Raw genomic sequence first — 16485 nt, forward strand, 5'->3', positions numbered from 1 at the left:
AGCAATCATTGCTGTTACAGGTATAATGCATGTATTGTTATAGCTGCACATAAATGCATTTTTTTCATGTTATCTTTTCATTTTTGCTTCCTAACATTAGTAATACATATAATATCTTCAGTGTTTTGTATCATATAAGACAATATAGATGTAGGTACTGACAGACAATTCGTCTTGTAAACAGAGGACATAAACTTCCAGTATCAATAAAGATAGTACAGTACTGTAAATGTATTTTCTCTTTTTTATGATTTCCTTAATAACATTTCCTTTTCCCTAGCTTATTTTAAGACTACAGTATATAATACATGTAACATACAAAATATGTGTTAATCGACCGTTTATGTTATCAGTAAGGTTTCTGGTTAACAGTGGGCTACTAGTAGTTAAGTTTTTGCGAAGACAAAAGTTATACGTGGATTTTTTTACTGTGCCGTGGATTGGTGCCCCTAACCCCCACATTTTTCAAGGGTCAGCTGTAGTTCTTTGCTAAGTCAATAATGTTTAGACATTACCATCCTGCAAAATTTGTCACCTTTTAGCCAAAGACATGAGGATAATCAAACAGAAAGTTTCAGTTTTGGCCCATTATTGGGAAACATGGTGCCTAAAAACCATTCTACAGAAATTCCGGATTTTCAGTGACTCCATTCTCAAATCAAATCTCCTAGAGGTATCCCTCAAGCTGGTAAACTGGATGTCTTGGTTTTGACTATGAAGATACCAAAAAATCTAGGACGTGGGTGGTGAATCTAAAGGCCTGAGGTATTAAAAGCCTGAGAAATACAAACCCAGGCAAAGTACCAGCAGAATAGTGCTAGTCATTTGAGGGTAGAATACACATGCCTGAAGATAAGTGATAGACTAGACCAACATCTGTGACTCTAAGAGAAAGCCAGCTATGACAGGCATCAAAACCTCTTCTTCAAAAACTGGGCTACATTTATGTTCTTTGTATTTTCTGTTAATTTTCTTATTTTTATACCTTAATATTCACAAAACTCTTTTTAAATGTTCTAGTCTGTCTCAATTATGCCAATGAAGAACCACAAGGTGAGTATTTTGCTTATATCTTATTCAAAATGTTGAAGAGGGAAATTCTCCCTGAGGGCCAGCACAGAGCAGATATAATTCAAGGAAGAAAAGTCCAAGGTGAAGGAACTGACATTTATTAAAGTAAATGTGACTAAGGGAGGCTACACCACAGAGCCTAATCAATAGGTAAATATGGATCAAGGGCAATACTTTGGTTTGCTCCTGGGGCAGAAGTAAACAGTGCAAAGGATAAAAATGTGACCAGGAGACAGACAGGCAGACAATGCTCCCACTGCCTCCCATGTTGTCTCAGCAGGAATTTTAGCATACCACCATTCTGACAGCTCACATGGGTGGAGAGCAGTCCAGGAGGGCAACAACAAATACAGCTCATACTACCACATAAGGCAATAATTATGCTATTTGGTGAGTGATGTCCACTAGGCTTATGTTTAGGTTCCAGATTTTCCTATTGAGCACTGTGACAATCTCCCCTTACCTGTGCCTTCCTTGGAGGATCTAAGAATTTTCTATTTATATCCTCTTACAGGACTTTCCTTGTGCAGGTCTGAGTAGAGTCTACCAGAACCTACAATGTGTCAGTGACTGTGGAAAGTGTTTTATATATTTTCCCACATTTAATCATCACAATGCTGTAATACAGCAATTATATCTCCACGTGTAGAAGAGAAAAATAAAGCTCAGAGAAGTATTTAGCAATTAAGAGAAAGGATTTTAGAATATAACAGCTCTGCCACTTACTTGCGTAAGCTATCTAAATTCTCTAGGTCTGAGTATAACTTTATTTATAAAATGAGGAGGCTATCAATATTACTATGTTGACAAAATAAGATAATGAATGGAGAGCCTTTATCACAGTGACTGGCCTGTAGGAAATCCTTAGTAAGTAGGTTTTTTTTTTTTTTTTTTTTTTTTTTTTTGCAGTACACGGGCCTCTCACTGACGTGGCCTCTCCCGCTGCAGAGCACAGGCTCTGGACGCGCAGGCCCAGCGGCCATGGCTCACGGGCCCAGCCACTCCGCAGCATGTGGGACCCTCCCGGACCGGGGCACGAACCTGCGCCCCCTGCATCGGCAGGCAGACTCCCAACCACTGCGCCACCAGGGAAGCCCAGTAAGTGTTATTTTTAATGTCAAAATAATTCTTGAGTTTGGAAACCACACCCAAGGAGATGTAAGGTGGGGGCAGGCAAAATAGAACTAGGGCCACAAGATGAGACATACTTCACCTGTAGGTTCTCCTCCCAATGCAAATTTTATTTTAGGGGAGAGTGTTCCCTAACACAAGATGGAGAATCACAATCTGGCTGATAGAAACTAAGTGATAAGCAGAATAAGGACCACTTCATATGACAATGTCTCCCTTTGTCCAAGGATATTAAGAGAAATGTTCTAGTACCACTTAAAAATAAGCCTGGATTCCTTAGTAGAAAAACAATCATACAAAAACATTTTGTCCAAAGGAATTAAAAGCTGGAGAACGAGTACCTACATTCCAGCTTAATGTAAGAATCAATTAAATCACACATCAAAGAAATTAAGTGTGTATGTAATGAAACAAAAAACAAAGAATAATAGATTTGAAGGTTCGCAAAACTATTCAAGAGTGAAAATTTCAATTCTTGGACCTTTCAAAGACAGTTGAGTAGAGTCCACCTTATAAAGAGAGTGAAAACACAAGCTACTGGACCACAATGGTTATGACCAGCAATTCTGATCAAATAGATCCATAAGCTATTAACCTACCAATCTTGCCCTATAACCAGTCAGATATTGTACCCCTTATCTGATTTGAAGTGCTTTTGTTACATAGTCCCCTACACACAGTAGCAAAAAGCCAATCAGCTTAATTAGCCATAAGTATCATTCATCATTTTGGAAACACAGCTGATCTCAGTCTTAGCAAAGCTGCTTTACATATTACTGATAATGAGATGATGCAAACCAGGCAGGAGTGATGAGATTGCTACTTTACTAGATTGTTTCTCAATAGTTTCAGTCAACTTAATTGAGAAATAGCTCATCAGTCCTGTGAGCCCTCCTGTCCTTTAATAATTAATATAATTTAAAATAAGAAAGAAGCAACTCCAGTAACTATTTCATAAACTGGTGTTTGGCACCATAAAGATGACAAAAAGAGCCAAAGTGACAAGGATTAAGTTAAATGTATCTCTGGACAACCAAACAGCGTGGTAAGACAAACTCTTCATGACACCCTCAGAGGTTGAGGGCGAAATCTATGAGGCTGTAAATCCAAGCACTGAGCCTACAACTATTACATAAATAATAAAACCATAATGACAAAAATAACCACTCTCAATTGCTGATTTCCCACTTGCTATTTCAAAGAGACAGGCCAGGGTCAATTCATGATCAATGATATCAAAAGCACCAGGTAAATGTGACTGTATTACTAAGAAGTGTGGTCACATACAATCATTAGAATGAAATCATCAACTGAAAAATCAAATAATACTAATGCTTGAGATCAATACAGCAGGTAATAATAATATGCTACTCTGTATTTATTTATTATACCATCAGCCCCTCTAAATTCTTAAAAAACCTTCTAAAAGACAAAGAATATTACTAATTAACTAGCAGTTGATCACCCAACTGTAGCAGCAGGCAGTGATCAAGCTCTACTAGATACTAGCTCTCAAGTAATAGGCTAATCAGGCCAATAGCATTTTGCTAAAAATCTCAGGTGAGCTGAATCCCATATCAAATATGATATTTGGCATCCAAGATGCATTAGTGACAGGTATTTTAAGTAATGAACAGTGGGAGCCATATTCTAGAAAAGAAACATGGTCCCCTCACTAAAAGGAACAGCATCAAGTGGGGAGCAAAAGAAGAGTCTTTCCCCACAGTTTACAGATAGGTCCACTAATCTACAGAGAAATGTGATTTTTTCCAAGAAACCTAGACAATCTCTATCAGTGGTGAACGCATAAAGAGAACCAGGGATTCTGTAGAGCCTTAGTTCTCAAAGACCAGCAACTTCAACATCACTTACGAATGTGTTAGAAATGGAAATTCTAGGGCCTCACTCCAGACCTACTGAATCAGGAACTCTGAGGATGGGATTTAGCAATCTGTATTTTAAGAAGCTCTCCAGGTGCTCCTGATGCCTTGCTGAAGTTTGAAAAGCACTACAGTAACAACAATGACACACAAAATTTCTTAACGATTTAGGACGGAGCACTTTTGGCTTCCCTACTTTCTAATTTAGCTATGTGCTGAGAAGAGACTGTTGTGAGATATGCCTCTATTTATCAGATGATAAGTACTGAATTTCAAATATCTTCAATAGTATCTATGACCACGACTTTACAAGTTAAAATGTTTGGAAACTAAATTTTTCTACGTAGTATGACAATTGAGGACATTAGCAATATTTGTGATTTACTCAACATTTAGTTTTTTATATTAGGGTTCTAGGAAACTTATTTAGAAAATAAATAAGAGTTCTGCTCCTAAAATTGACTTAGTTAAAATATACCTTCCATAATAACAGTGCAATAAACCATTCATATTGTTCACACATATAAAAAGAAATCTAATATATGCTAATAAACATATATAAAAGGATTTCTGATTTATATACTTTAGGTATGGTGTATTATCTTTTGAAGAATTAAGATGAAAGATATGCAATTTTATTTATCACATTAAGCTATAAAGGTCTAAGAGGCAATAAAAGCTGAGTATGAAAGATGTGTAAAAAGTAAGGATACATTTTTTTTCCTTTTCAATATTAAACTGAAGTCCCAGTTTTGTCGGTAAAGCAAGTAGATAGATTGATTCCAAGAGCTCAGGGTCATCAAAAGAAAATAACATTCCATATTCACTTTACTCTTTCTCCTCTCCTTGCAAGGAGAGTAGCACCATGGAATAAGACATAAGATCTAAACCAGTTCTCTGAATCTAACAACCTTAATAAGTTTATGATGAGGTGAAGTGGGTTTTTTTCCCCTCAATTTTAACAAATTTTTAGATGCATTTAAGAAACTACTGAGCAAACAGTCCACGAAATGTAAACAAACAATTAGATGTATTTGGTAAGCAACATTATTTTTTATCATTCACATTCAATTAAAAGAAAGTTCATACTTCATTGCTTAGAATCAGAATTACACTCCAAATCAGAAACACTATGATAGTTTTATTTTTAGTGATTCATATATAACTGAAGTCTCAAGACTACTTTTAGATACAGGAATCACTTAAATCCTCCAAAGCAAATCAAACATGAAGTCAAGGGCACTGAGTACAAAAATCCTTCTATGTCAGGTTTTCTTCCAGTCCCATCATGCTTCCTATCAGCCCATTTCCTTCCTTATATATCCTTGACTTCTAACAGATACTCTCTGTTTTGCAGAACCCACTGTTAAAATTAACTGGAGCTTCCAGTTTTATTCAGAGGTAAAGGATTTTACTCCTATAACTTGCCCTTCATACCTTTTGGGATTCTCAATTACAGGAGAATATTTTTACCTCAATTATTTAATTTTCTTTAGTTGCATAATATTCATAAATCTTTCAATGGAACAGGATTATTTTTACAAGGAGGTACAAAGTAGAGTGTGAAATAATCAAAGAATGCACATACATGCCTCCCCAGCAAATAAAAAAGACATAACTTACTGAACACTAACTAAATAATGAGTGCTTAGTACTGCAGGGTAGAGAAGAAACTGAAGTTAGAGTTCCAGTCCTCAGGAGATTACACTTTGTCAGGGAAAAAAGCCAAGTTATTACAAAAGAAACAATGATGTCCATTTATGAAAGCTGTCCTCCCAGGAAATTACAAGTCCTCAATTACTTTTGAGTCCCCCATCTCCCTATATTAGATCAGTTACCAAGTTCTGCAGCTTCCATTTTTTATGCATTTATCCCTTTCTATTCCTACTACCAACTACCCAGGTCCAGAAGCTCATTATCACTTACTTGGACTTCTGTAAAATCTTTCTCATTTCCTGACAACAGACTTTGCTTCACACAGCTCTCAGAATGAGCTTTCTAAAATGCACCAGTAAGACTTGTATCCAGAATAAATGAAGAATGCTTATAGCTCAATAAAAAGAAAAAAAATTCCCCCAAATTAAGCATGTGATTTGGAAAAGACACTTTACCAAGGATGATATATGGATGGCAATTAAGCACATTAAAAGATGCTCAATATCATTAGTAAGGAATTGCAAATGAGAACCATTATGATATACCACTACACTCCTGTTAGAATGGTAGGAGGAAAATGTAAAAATTGACAATACCAAGTGCAACAAGGATACAGAGCAACTGGAACTCTTACACACTGTTGATGAGAATACAAAAATAATACTACCCTTTGGGAAACAGTTTGGCGATGTCTTAGGGAATTAAACATTCACTCCATACATCAGCAGTCCCCAACCTTTTTGGCACCATGGACTGGTTTCATGGAAGACAATTTGTCCACAGACAGGGTGGAGAGGAGGGGAGTTCAGGCAGTAATGCGAGCGATGGGGAGAGGCAGATGAAGCTTTGCTTGCTCGCCCGCCGCTCACCTCCTGCTGTGCGGCCCAGTTCCTAAGGAACTGCCATACATGACCCATCGAACCCACTCCTATGTATTAATCCAAAAGAAGTGAAAACATGTTTCCACAAAAAACGTGTATGTTAATGTCTATAGTAGCTTTATATATACATAATCGCCAAAAAAATGAAAACCCAAATGTGCTTCAACTGGTGAATGGATAAACTAACTGTGGTAGATCCATATGATGGAATATTACTTAGCAATAAAAAGGAATGAACTACCCATACACAAAACAACATGGGTGAATCTCAAATGCATTATACCAAGTAAAAGAAACCACACTCAAAAAACTACATAGCGTGATTGCATTTACATAAAATTCTGGAAAAGGTAAAATTATTGGGGCAGGAGACAGATTGGGTGACTGTAAGGGACAGGTGTGGGGGTGGGGTGGTGCTGACTCTAAAGAGGCAGAAGGAATTTTCCTGGGGTGGCAGCAGTGTTCTGCATCTGGATTGCAGTGGTGGTTACAAAACTATGAGCATGTGTCAAAACTCACAGAACTACAGACTAAAATATGTACATTTTACTGTAAATAAATTATGCCACAATAAAGTTGATTTAGAAAGGAAAAAAAGGAGGATCAGTGTTTCTATCAGAACAAAGTTCTAAGATAGAAAGAAACCCCTTCTGAAGAAACAAAAGCCCATAAGTTACTTCTCTATAACTGATGTCTTTCTAAACCAAAAAATGATGAGTGATTCAAAGGGAAATCTGAACAAGAAAACTGATAGACTCAACCTCTGATTCTTCAGAGAATACAGGCAGTCCAGAGACAACTTGTACACTGTGATTTGGGCAAGCGTAAAAAGAAAATGGGGATTTTTGTGTACTGTAAAAATCACGAGAGACAAACAAAAGTCTTTTAATTTTAATTCTTACACTTATCTTGGAAATTACCAGTAAGACGGCATATTCTACATACATACAAATCCTCTCTATTTGTACATTTGTTACTTTAAAGGTTATTTCTCTAATGTTTGGTTGTCCTTTGCTCATTATTTGTATCACTGCATTCTAATCTGGCTGCCTGGAGTTAAATTACTACCCTGCGAAGTTGTATCCCAAGTTCATTATAATTTCGCTTAAGACAGCAAAAGAAATCGACTTGGATATTTTGGGTACCTTTCCTTTTTTGTTTTCAGTGAAATATTATTATTTAACATTTACTAAAAGGTAGTGTCAAGAAACATAATGTATTTAAACCGGAACTCACAAAAAACTTAACATTGATTTACATCAACTTTTCAGGGCCCAACATTTTCATTTGTACATGTTTTCCAATTTCTACATATAGTCACAAAATATATGCACAAAATAATTTATAAGTAATTATTTTAATTTGGAAGAGACCAAACAATGAAATCCTCAAGTAATTAAATCACTCAAACTTTACTTTTTTTTTTTTTTTTTTTTGTAGTGTGTGGTACGCGGGCCTCTCACCGTTGTGGCCTCTCCTGCCGCGGAGCACAGGCTCCGGACGCGCAGGCCCAGCGGCCATAGCTCACAGGCCCAGCCGCTCCGCGGCATGTGGGATCCTCCCGGACTGGGGCATGAACCCGTGTTCCCTGCATCGGCAGGCGGACTCTCAACCACTGCGCCACCAGGGAAGCCCACTCAAACTTTAAAATTAAACATTCTATCAGTAGTCAAGAGCCAAAATTATCCTTTAAATACCATACAGGCTTCCCAACTCAAATCCTCTTCAGATGTACACTTTCCTATAAAACTGCAATAAGCAAAGCACACAAGCGCACTGCTCCAAATAACATAACTTTGGTGCCTAGAATCAGCTTAGGGTAGAGAAGCATTAAGGACAGAATTAGTCAGTATTCGGTCTAGTGGTCTAAGTATGGCTTGATTGCAAGCTAAGCTAAAAATTTCAAAGGGACTGCCAGATCTGTGGCCTAATAAGTCAATGCCCCTTGAAATTTATGCCATCTTATTGCTGTAGATTCACTAATGCTAAAATGATTCCAATAAACTGACAGATTTTATTTGTAATTTCACTTAAAACAGCAGAGCAATGTTTCAAAATCACTACAATAATGCTGATGATGTTAATATATATGAATCTGTTGGTGGTGGGTAATTCTTTTCCTCTTCATAGTGGTAGGTTGTGTTAATACAACAAGTTTTCTTCTATTGTTCACTAATGAGACAGTAATTGCCAACAGAATCCTACTGGGAATACAGACTTGCATAAATAATAGGCCTAAGGACAGGTTTTACATATCTATAATGATTCTCAGGTACATTTTGTTCTGCATGAACACACTAACAGCGAAACGTGTCCTTTCCTATGGAGGATAAACTCCATATCTTCAGAAATGTGCAAACAAGAGGAACAAATTTAACTAGGCAGATTTCAGGTTCTTCTTTCTAGCAACTAAATGGAAGAGAAATTAACAGAATGCTCCTTTTTATCAAAAACTTATTACCCTTTCACTAGAAGCCCTAAAAAGTTGCTATCTTAAAGTTTTCAATGCTTCAGTTAGAAACATAACTGGCAGCCTCAGTATGAGTTCCAATGAATGTACTGTAATGTAAAACTGTACATGTCACTTCAAATATTGGTTGTATAATAAGGAAGTTTAAAGAAGACATTTTAATGCATTGTTGGCTGACACCACTATCTTCTGAGTTTATTTAGGGTATAAAGATTTCTAGAAATTCATTTAAAATAATGTTTTCTGGTGATGAACTACATTTGGCAATTATTGTCCACTGAGCCCTCAGGTACTCTACTGCTTCTAAACATGGTAGGTATCATTTACCATTCAGCAGGGAAATTAACAAAAGTTCCCATTTCCCATTCTTAGATTATAATCTTTACTAAACCCCAAATGAAATGTAAATGTAGTACCTTTCATGATGTCCCAAATCTGACAGAAATTCATCTGCATGTCTTTGGAGTTCATTTCCTTCTAAATTCTTTAATTTCTTCAACTCACTTTGTAGAAAAAACCAGAGCTCTTTAGCTCCATTTTCAATCCTCCTCCTTAGGACTTCATGATCCTTCCCAAGACCTGCAGTCAAAGAATAGAGAGCATCAGCATTTCCAACATTTTGATGAAAGGAAATTTTCAATTATTTGTGCTAATGTCAACATACTGAAGAGGAAAAACAATGTATCGTTACCTACCATTTCTAGTTTGCTTCTTATAATTTTCAATCTGTTCTTTGGCCTTCACAAGCTGCTCTTCTAAAGCACGAACCCTTCCTGAAGCTGGCCCCTGATCAATGGGGCCTTCTGGTATTCTGTAGTTCAAGGAAGAAAATGTAAACATTTAGCTTATAAATTATGCAACAAAATACATGTTTACTTTGCTAAAACATTATTTATTGGTAACTCTAGAAGTCACTGGACCATATCATATATTAGAAGTACCAAATGAAATTCTTCTCTCCAAAGCTATAGGGTAAGATGTAAACACTGGAATGAAACTGAACAAACACACACAAAAATATCCGGCTCATAGATGTATGATCTTCTAGGAATTAAGGAACCTTTAGAACTGTCTCCTAAAAACTTTCATCATACAACTTAGAATAACACCATCAGTGGCAAAGCGATCAATTCTTCATTAGTGCTGAGAATAACAAAGTTGAAGGAGAGGGCGACAAAAAGGCTTAAAAGGAGTAAGAAAGCAAATAACTGAACCTGTGTCTGTGTTCAAATAGCAAATACAAATTATTTCTAAATTAACTATAATATCAGATATAAATCTGTGTTCTGATTCATGAACTCATGACCTCAGATTACTAAGCATGGGTTTTATAAAGAAGGGAAAGACAAGGATAGAAGATGAAGTACACCAGAAAAAACACCTGAAGATTAATGTTCTGTTTACGTCAGGAATGGAAAAGATCAGTCAACAAGACAAAATGTTGGAATATAGCAGAGGAACACCAGGATCCCTTGCTTATATTATCAACCTGTACAGCTTCTTTCCAAACTGTCCTTGTTTCTAACATATTTTGTTTTTATGTGACTTTTGGTAGTATTCTGTACTCCATTATGGCCATAAAAGATATCCACATCCTAATCCTGTAACCTGTAATGCTACCTTAGGTGACAAAAGAATCCTTATATGTGTGATTAAGTTAAGGACACTGAGATAGGGAGACAGCCCTGGATTACCCAGATGGGCCATAATTGTAACCACAGTTGTTCTTATAAGAGGGGAGTAGAAGGAAATTTTATTATAAAAGAGGAGGAGGTGATGGGGTTAATTAGTTTTGAAGGTGGAGGAAGGGGTCATGACCAAAAAATGCAAGGAAGGCATCTTTAGAAGCTGGAAAAGGCAAAGAAACAGATTCTCCCCTAGAGCTTCTCTAGTGAATGTGGCCCCACTGACACCTTGGTTTTGACCCAGTGAAACTCATTTCAGACGTCTACCCTCCCAAACTGTAAAAGAATAAATTTCCATTTATTGTTTTAAGCCACAGAGTTTATTGTATGTGTTACAGCAGCAATAGGAAACTAATACATATATTTACATACATGCATACATATACATATATACTTTCTTCTTTTTTTTTTGCGGTACGCGGGCCTCTCACTGTTGTGGCCTCTCCCGTTGTGGAGAACTGGCTCCAGATGCGCAGGCTCAGCGGCCATGGCTCACGGGCCCAGCCGCTCCATGGCATGCAGGATCTTCCCGAACCGGGGCACGAACCCATGTCCCCTGCATCGGCAGGCAGACTCTCAACCACTGCGCCACCAGGGAAGCCCTACATATATACTTTTGAAAAGATATTAAGAAGATTAAATAATGGCTGATTTTTCTTCCAAAATCTATTTAAATGAGAAACTGCCACTAAAAGTACAAAGCACAGTGTCCGTCAATAAAGCTTAACAGGAATATTGTATCTGGGGTCAGTCATTCTACAGATGAGCTGTAATATCAAAATGCCTGGGATATCTATTCTTACCATCACAATCACTTTTGGGAAACAATTTCTAAATTATACTTGGCAGAACTTAAACTTAGCTATCAACCTGAGGAGAAAACTAATACAAAGAGGGCAGACAGCAGAAGTAAGAAGAACTAAATCCTGCAGACTGTGGAATGAAAACCACATTCCCAGAACGATAGACAAAATAAAAAGGCAGAGGGATATGTACCCAATGAAGGAACAAGATAAAACCCCAGAAAAACAATTAAATGAAGTGGAGATAGGCAACCTTCCAGAAAAAGAATTCAGAATAGTGATAGGGAGGATGATCCAGGACCTCGGAAAAAGAATGGAGGCAAAGATCGAGAAGATGCAAGAAATGTTTAACAAAGACCTAGAAGAATTAAAGAACAAACACCTAGAAGAATTAAATAACCAACACACAGAGATGAACAATATAATAACGGAAATGAAAAATACACTAGAGGGAACCAATAGCAGAATAAATGAAGCAGAAGAACGGATGAGTGACCTGGAAGACAGAATGGTACAATTCACTGCCATGGAACAGAATAAAGAAAAACGAATGAAAAGAAATGAAGACAGCCTAAGAGAGCTCCAGGACAACATTAAACAAACAAACATTCATATTATAGGGGTTGCAAAAGGAGAAGAGAGAGGAAAAGGACCCGAGAAAATATTTGAAGAGGGAGTGGCACAATATATTAAAAGTGATGAAAGGGAAGAACCTACAACCAAGATTAATCTACCTGGCAAGGATCTCATTCAGATTCGACGGAGAAATCAAAAGATTTATAAACAAGCAAAAGCTAAGAGAATTCAGCACCACCAAACCAGCTCGGCAGCAAATGCTAAAGGAACTTCTCTAAGTGAGAAACACAAGAGAAGAAAAGGACCTACAAAAAGAAATCCAAAACAATTAAAAAATGGTAATAGGAACATATATATCGATAATTACCTTAAATGTGAATGGAGTCAATGCTCCAACCAAAAGACACAGGTTTGCTGAATGGATACAAAAACGAGACCCATATATATGCTGTCTACAAGAGACCCACTTCAGACCTAGGGACACATACAGACTGAAAGTGAGGGGATGGAAAAAGGTATTCCACACAAATGGAAATCAAAAGAAAGCTAGAGTGGCAATACTCATATCAGATAAAATAGACTTTAAAATAATGAATGTTACAAGAAACAAGGAAAGACACTACATAATGATCAAGGGATCCATCCAAGAAGAAGATATAACAATGATAAATATATATGCACCCAACATAGGAGCACCTCAATACATAAGGCAAATGCTAACAGCTATAAAAGAGAAAATAGACAGTAACACTGTAATAGTGGGGGACTTTAATGCCTCACTTACACCATTGGAAGATGAACCAGACAGAAAATTAATAAGGAAAGACAAGCTTTAAATGACACAACAGACCAAATACATTTCATTGATAGTTAAAGGACATTCTATCCGAAAAATGGACTTAATTGATATTTATAGGACATTTCATCCAAAAACAACAGATTACACTTTCTTCTCAAATGCACATGGAACATTCTTCAGGATAGATCACATCTTGGGTCACAATTCAAGCCTCAGTACAGTTAAGAAAACTGAAATCATATCAAGCATCTTTTCTGACCACAATGCTATGAGATTAGAAATCAATTACAGGGGAAAAAAACGTAAAAAACACAAACACATGGAGGCTAAAGAATACGTTACTAAATAACCAAGAGATCATGAAAGGAATCAAAGAGAAAATCAAAAATTCCTAGAGACAAATGACAACAAAAACATGACAATCCAAAACATGTGGGATGCAGCAAAAGCAGTTCTAAGAGGGAAGTTTAGAGCAATACAATCCTACCTCAAGAAACAAGAAAAATCTCTAATAAACAATCTAATCTTACACCTAAAGGAACTAGAGAAAGAAGAACAAACAAAACTGAAGTTAGCAGAAGGAAAGAAATCATAAAGATCAGAGGAGAAATAAATGAAATATAAATGAAGAAAACAATAGCAAAGATCAATAAAACTTAAAAGCTGGTTGTTTAAGAAGATGAACAAAATTGATAAACCTTTAGCCAGACTCATCAAGAAAAAGAGGGAGAGGACTGAAATCAATAAAATTAGAAATGAAAATGGAGACGTTAAAACAGACACCGCAGAAAAACAAAAGATCATAAGAGACTACTACAAGCAACTCTATGCCAAAGACACCTTGAAAATGGTAGTCATGAAAATGGAAAACCTTAAGAAATGGACAAATTCTTAGAAAGGTATAACCTTCCAAAACTGAACCAGGAAGAAATAGAAAATATGAACAGACCAATCACAAGTAATGAAATTGAAACTGTGATTAAAAATCTTCCAACAAACAAAAGTCCAGGACCAGACTGCTTTACAGGTGAGTACTATCAAACATTTAGAGAACAGCTAACACCCATCCTTCTCAAACTCTTCCAAAATATTGCAGAGGAAGGAACACTCCCAAACTCATTCTATGAGGCCACCATCACCCTGATACCAAAACCAGACAGGGATACTATAAAAAAGAAAATTACAGAACAATATCACTGATGATATAGATGCAAAAATCCTCAACAAAATACTAGCAAACAGAATCCAACAACACATTAAAAGGGTCATAAACCATGATCATGTGAGATTTATCCTAGGGATGCAAGGATTCCTAAATATATGCAAATCAATCAATGTGATACACCACGTTAACAAATTGAAGAATGAAAACAATATGTTCATCTCAATAGATGCAGAAAAAGCTTTTGATAAAATTCCACACAGATTTATGATAAAAACCCTCCAGAAAGTGGGCACAGAGGGAACCTACCTCAACATCATAAAGGCCATATACGACAAACCCACAGCAAACACCATTCTCAATGGTGAAAAACTGAAAGCATTTCCTCTAAGATCAAGAACAAGACAAGGATGTCCACTCTCGCCACTATTATCCAACATAGTTTTGGAAGTCTTAACCACAGCAGTCAGAGAAGAAAAAGAAATAAATGGAATACAAATTGGAAAAGAAGTAAAACTGTCACTGTTTGCAGATGACATGATACTTATACATAGATAATCCTAAAGATGCCACGAGAAAATGACTAGAGCTCACCAATGAACCGGTAAAGTTAAGGATACAAAATTAATGCATAGAAATCTCTTGCATTCCTATACACTAAGAACAAAAGACCAGAAAGAGAAATTAAGGAAACAATCCCATTCACCACTGCAACAAAAAGAATAAAATAACTAGGAGTAAACCTACCTAAGGAGGTAAAAGACCTGTACTCAGAAAACTATAAAACACTGATGAAAGAAATCAAAGATGACACAAACAGATGGAGAGATATACCATATTCTTGGATTGGAAGAATAAATATTGTGAAAATGACTATACTACGCAAAGCAATCTACAGATTCAATGCCATCCGTATCAAATCACCAATGGCATTTTTTACAGAACTAGACACAAAAAAATCTTAATATTTGTATGGAGACACAAAAGACCCCAAATACCCAAAGCAATCTTGAGGGAAAAACACAGAGCTGGAGGAATCAGACTCCCTGACTTCAGACTATACTACAAAGCTACAGTAATCAAGACAGTATGGTACTGGCACAAAAACAGAAACATAGATCAATGGAACAGGATAGGAAGCCCAGAGATAAACCCACGCACTTATGGTCAACTAATCTATGACAAAGGAGGCAAGGATATACAATGGAGAAAAGACAGTCTCTTCAATAAGTGATGCTGGGGAAACTGGACAGCTACCTGTAAAAGAATCAAATTAGAACACTCCCTAACACCATACACAAAAATAAACTCAAAATGGATTAAAGACCTAAATATTAAGACCAGACACTATAAAAGTCTTAGAGCAAAACATAGGAAGAACACTCTTTGACATACATCACAGCAAGATCTTTTTTGACCCACCTCCTAGAGTAATGGAAATAAAAACAAAAATAAACAAATGGGACCTAATGAAACTTAAAAGCTTTTGTACAGCAAAGGAAACTATAAACAAGACAAAAAGACAACCCTCAGAATGGGAGATAATATATGCAAATGAATCAACGGACAAAGGATTAATCTCCAAAATATACAAGCAGCTCATACAGCTCAATATCAAAAAAAGAAACAACCCAATCAAAATATGGGCAGGAGACCTAAACAGACATTTCTCCAAAGAAGACACACAGATGGCCAAGAGGCACATGAAAAGCTGCTCAACATCACCAATTATTAGAGAAATGCAAATCAAAACTACAGTGAGGTATCACCTCACACTGGTTAAAATGAGCATCATCAGAAAATCTACAAACAACAAATACTGGAGCGGGCTGGAGAAGAGGGAAACTTCTCACACTGTTCGTTGGCATGTAAGTTGCCACAGCCACTACGGAGAACAGTATGGACTTTCCATAAAAAATTAAAAATAGAATTACCATATGACCCAGCAGTCCCACTACTGGGCATATACCCAGAGTAAACCATAAATTCAAAAAGACACACGCACCCCAATGTTCAATGCAGCACTACTTACAATAGCCAGGTCACAGAAGCAACCTAAATGCCCATCGACAGACGAATGGATAAAGATGTGGTACATATATACTATGGAATATTACTCAGCTATAAAAAGGAATGAAATTCGGCCATTTGTAGAGACATGGATGGACCTAGAGACTGTCATACAGAGTATGTCAGAAAGAGAAAAACAAATATCATATATTAGCGCATATATGTGGAATCTAGAGAAATGGTACAGGTGAACCAGTTTGCAAGGCAGAAATAGAGACACAGATGTAGAGAACAAACATATGGACCCCACGGGGGGAAAGTGGGGGTGGGGGTGGGGGTGTGTGGTGGTGGTGGTGGTGGG

General features: G+C 36.8%; 1 protein-coding gene across 3 annotated transcripts in view; it reads right to left on the minus strand.

Moving 5' to 3' along the window:
* The window catches only part of FUT8 (fucosyltransferase 8), a 324774-nt gene that overhangs the window by 97642 nt on the left and 210647 nt on the right, over positions 1-16485 (minus strand). For all 3 annotated transcript variants that reach the window (XM_082649604.1, XM_082649605.1, XM_082649606.1), the window contains 2 exons: positions 9785-9900; positions 9506-9668 (listed from right to left, as the gene is read on the minus strand). In XM_082649604.1, coding sequence (XP_082505730.1) covers positions 9506-9668; positions 9785-9900 — 279 coding nt within the window. The remainder of the gene's footprint in view (positions 1-9505; positions 9669-9784; positions 9901-16485) is intronic.

The sequence above is a fragment of the Grampus griseus genome, assembly GCF_964374135.1.
Source record: "Grampus griseus genome assembly, chromosome: 2".
Taxonomy (NCBI): Eukaryota; Metazoa; Chordata; class Mammalia; order Artiodactyla; family Delphinidae; genus Grampus; species Grampus griseus.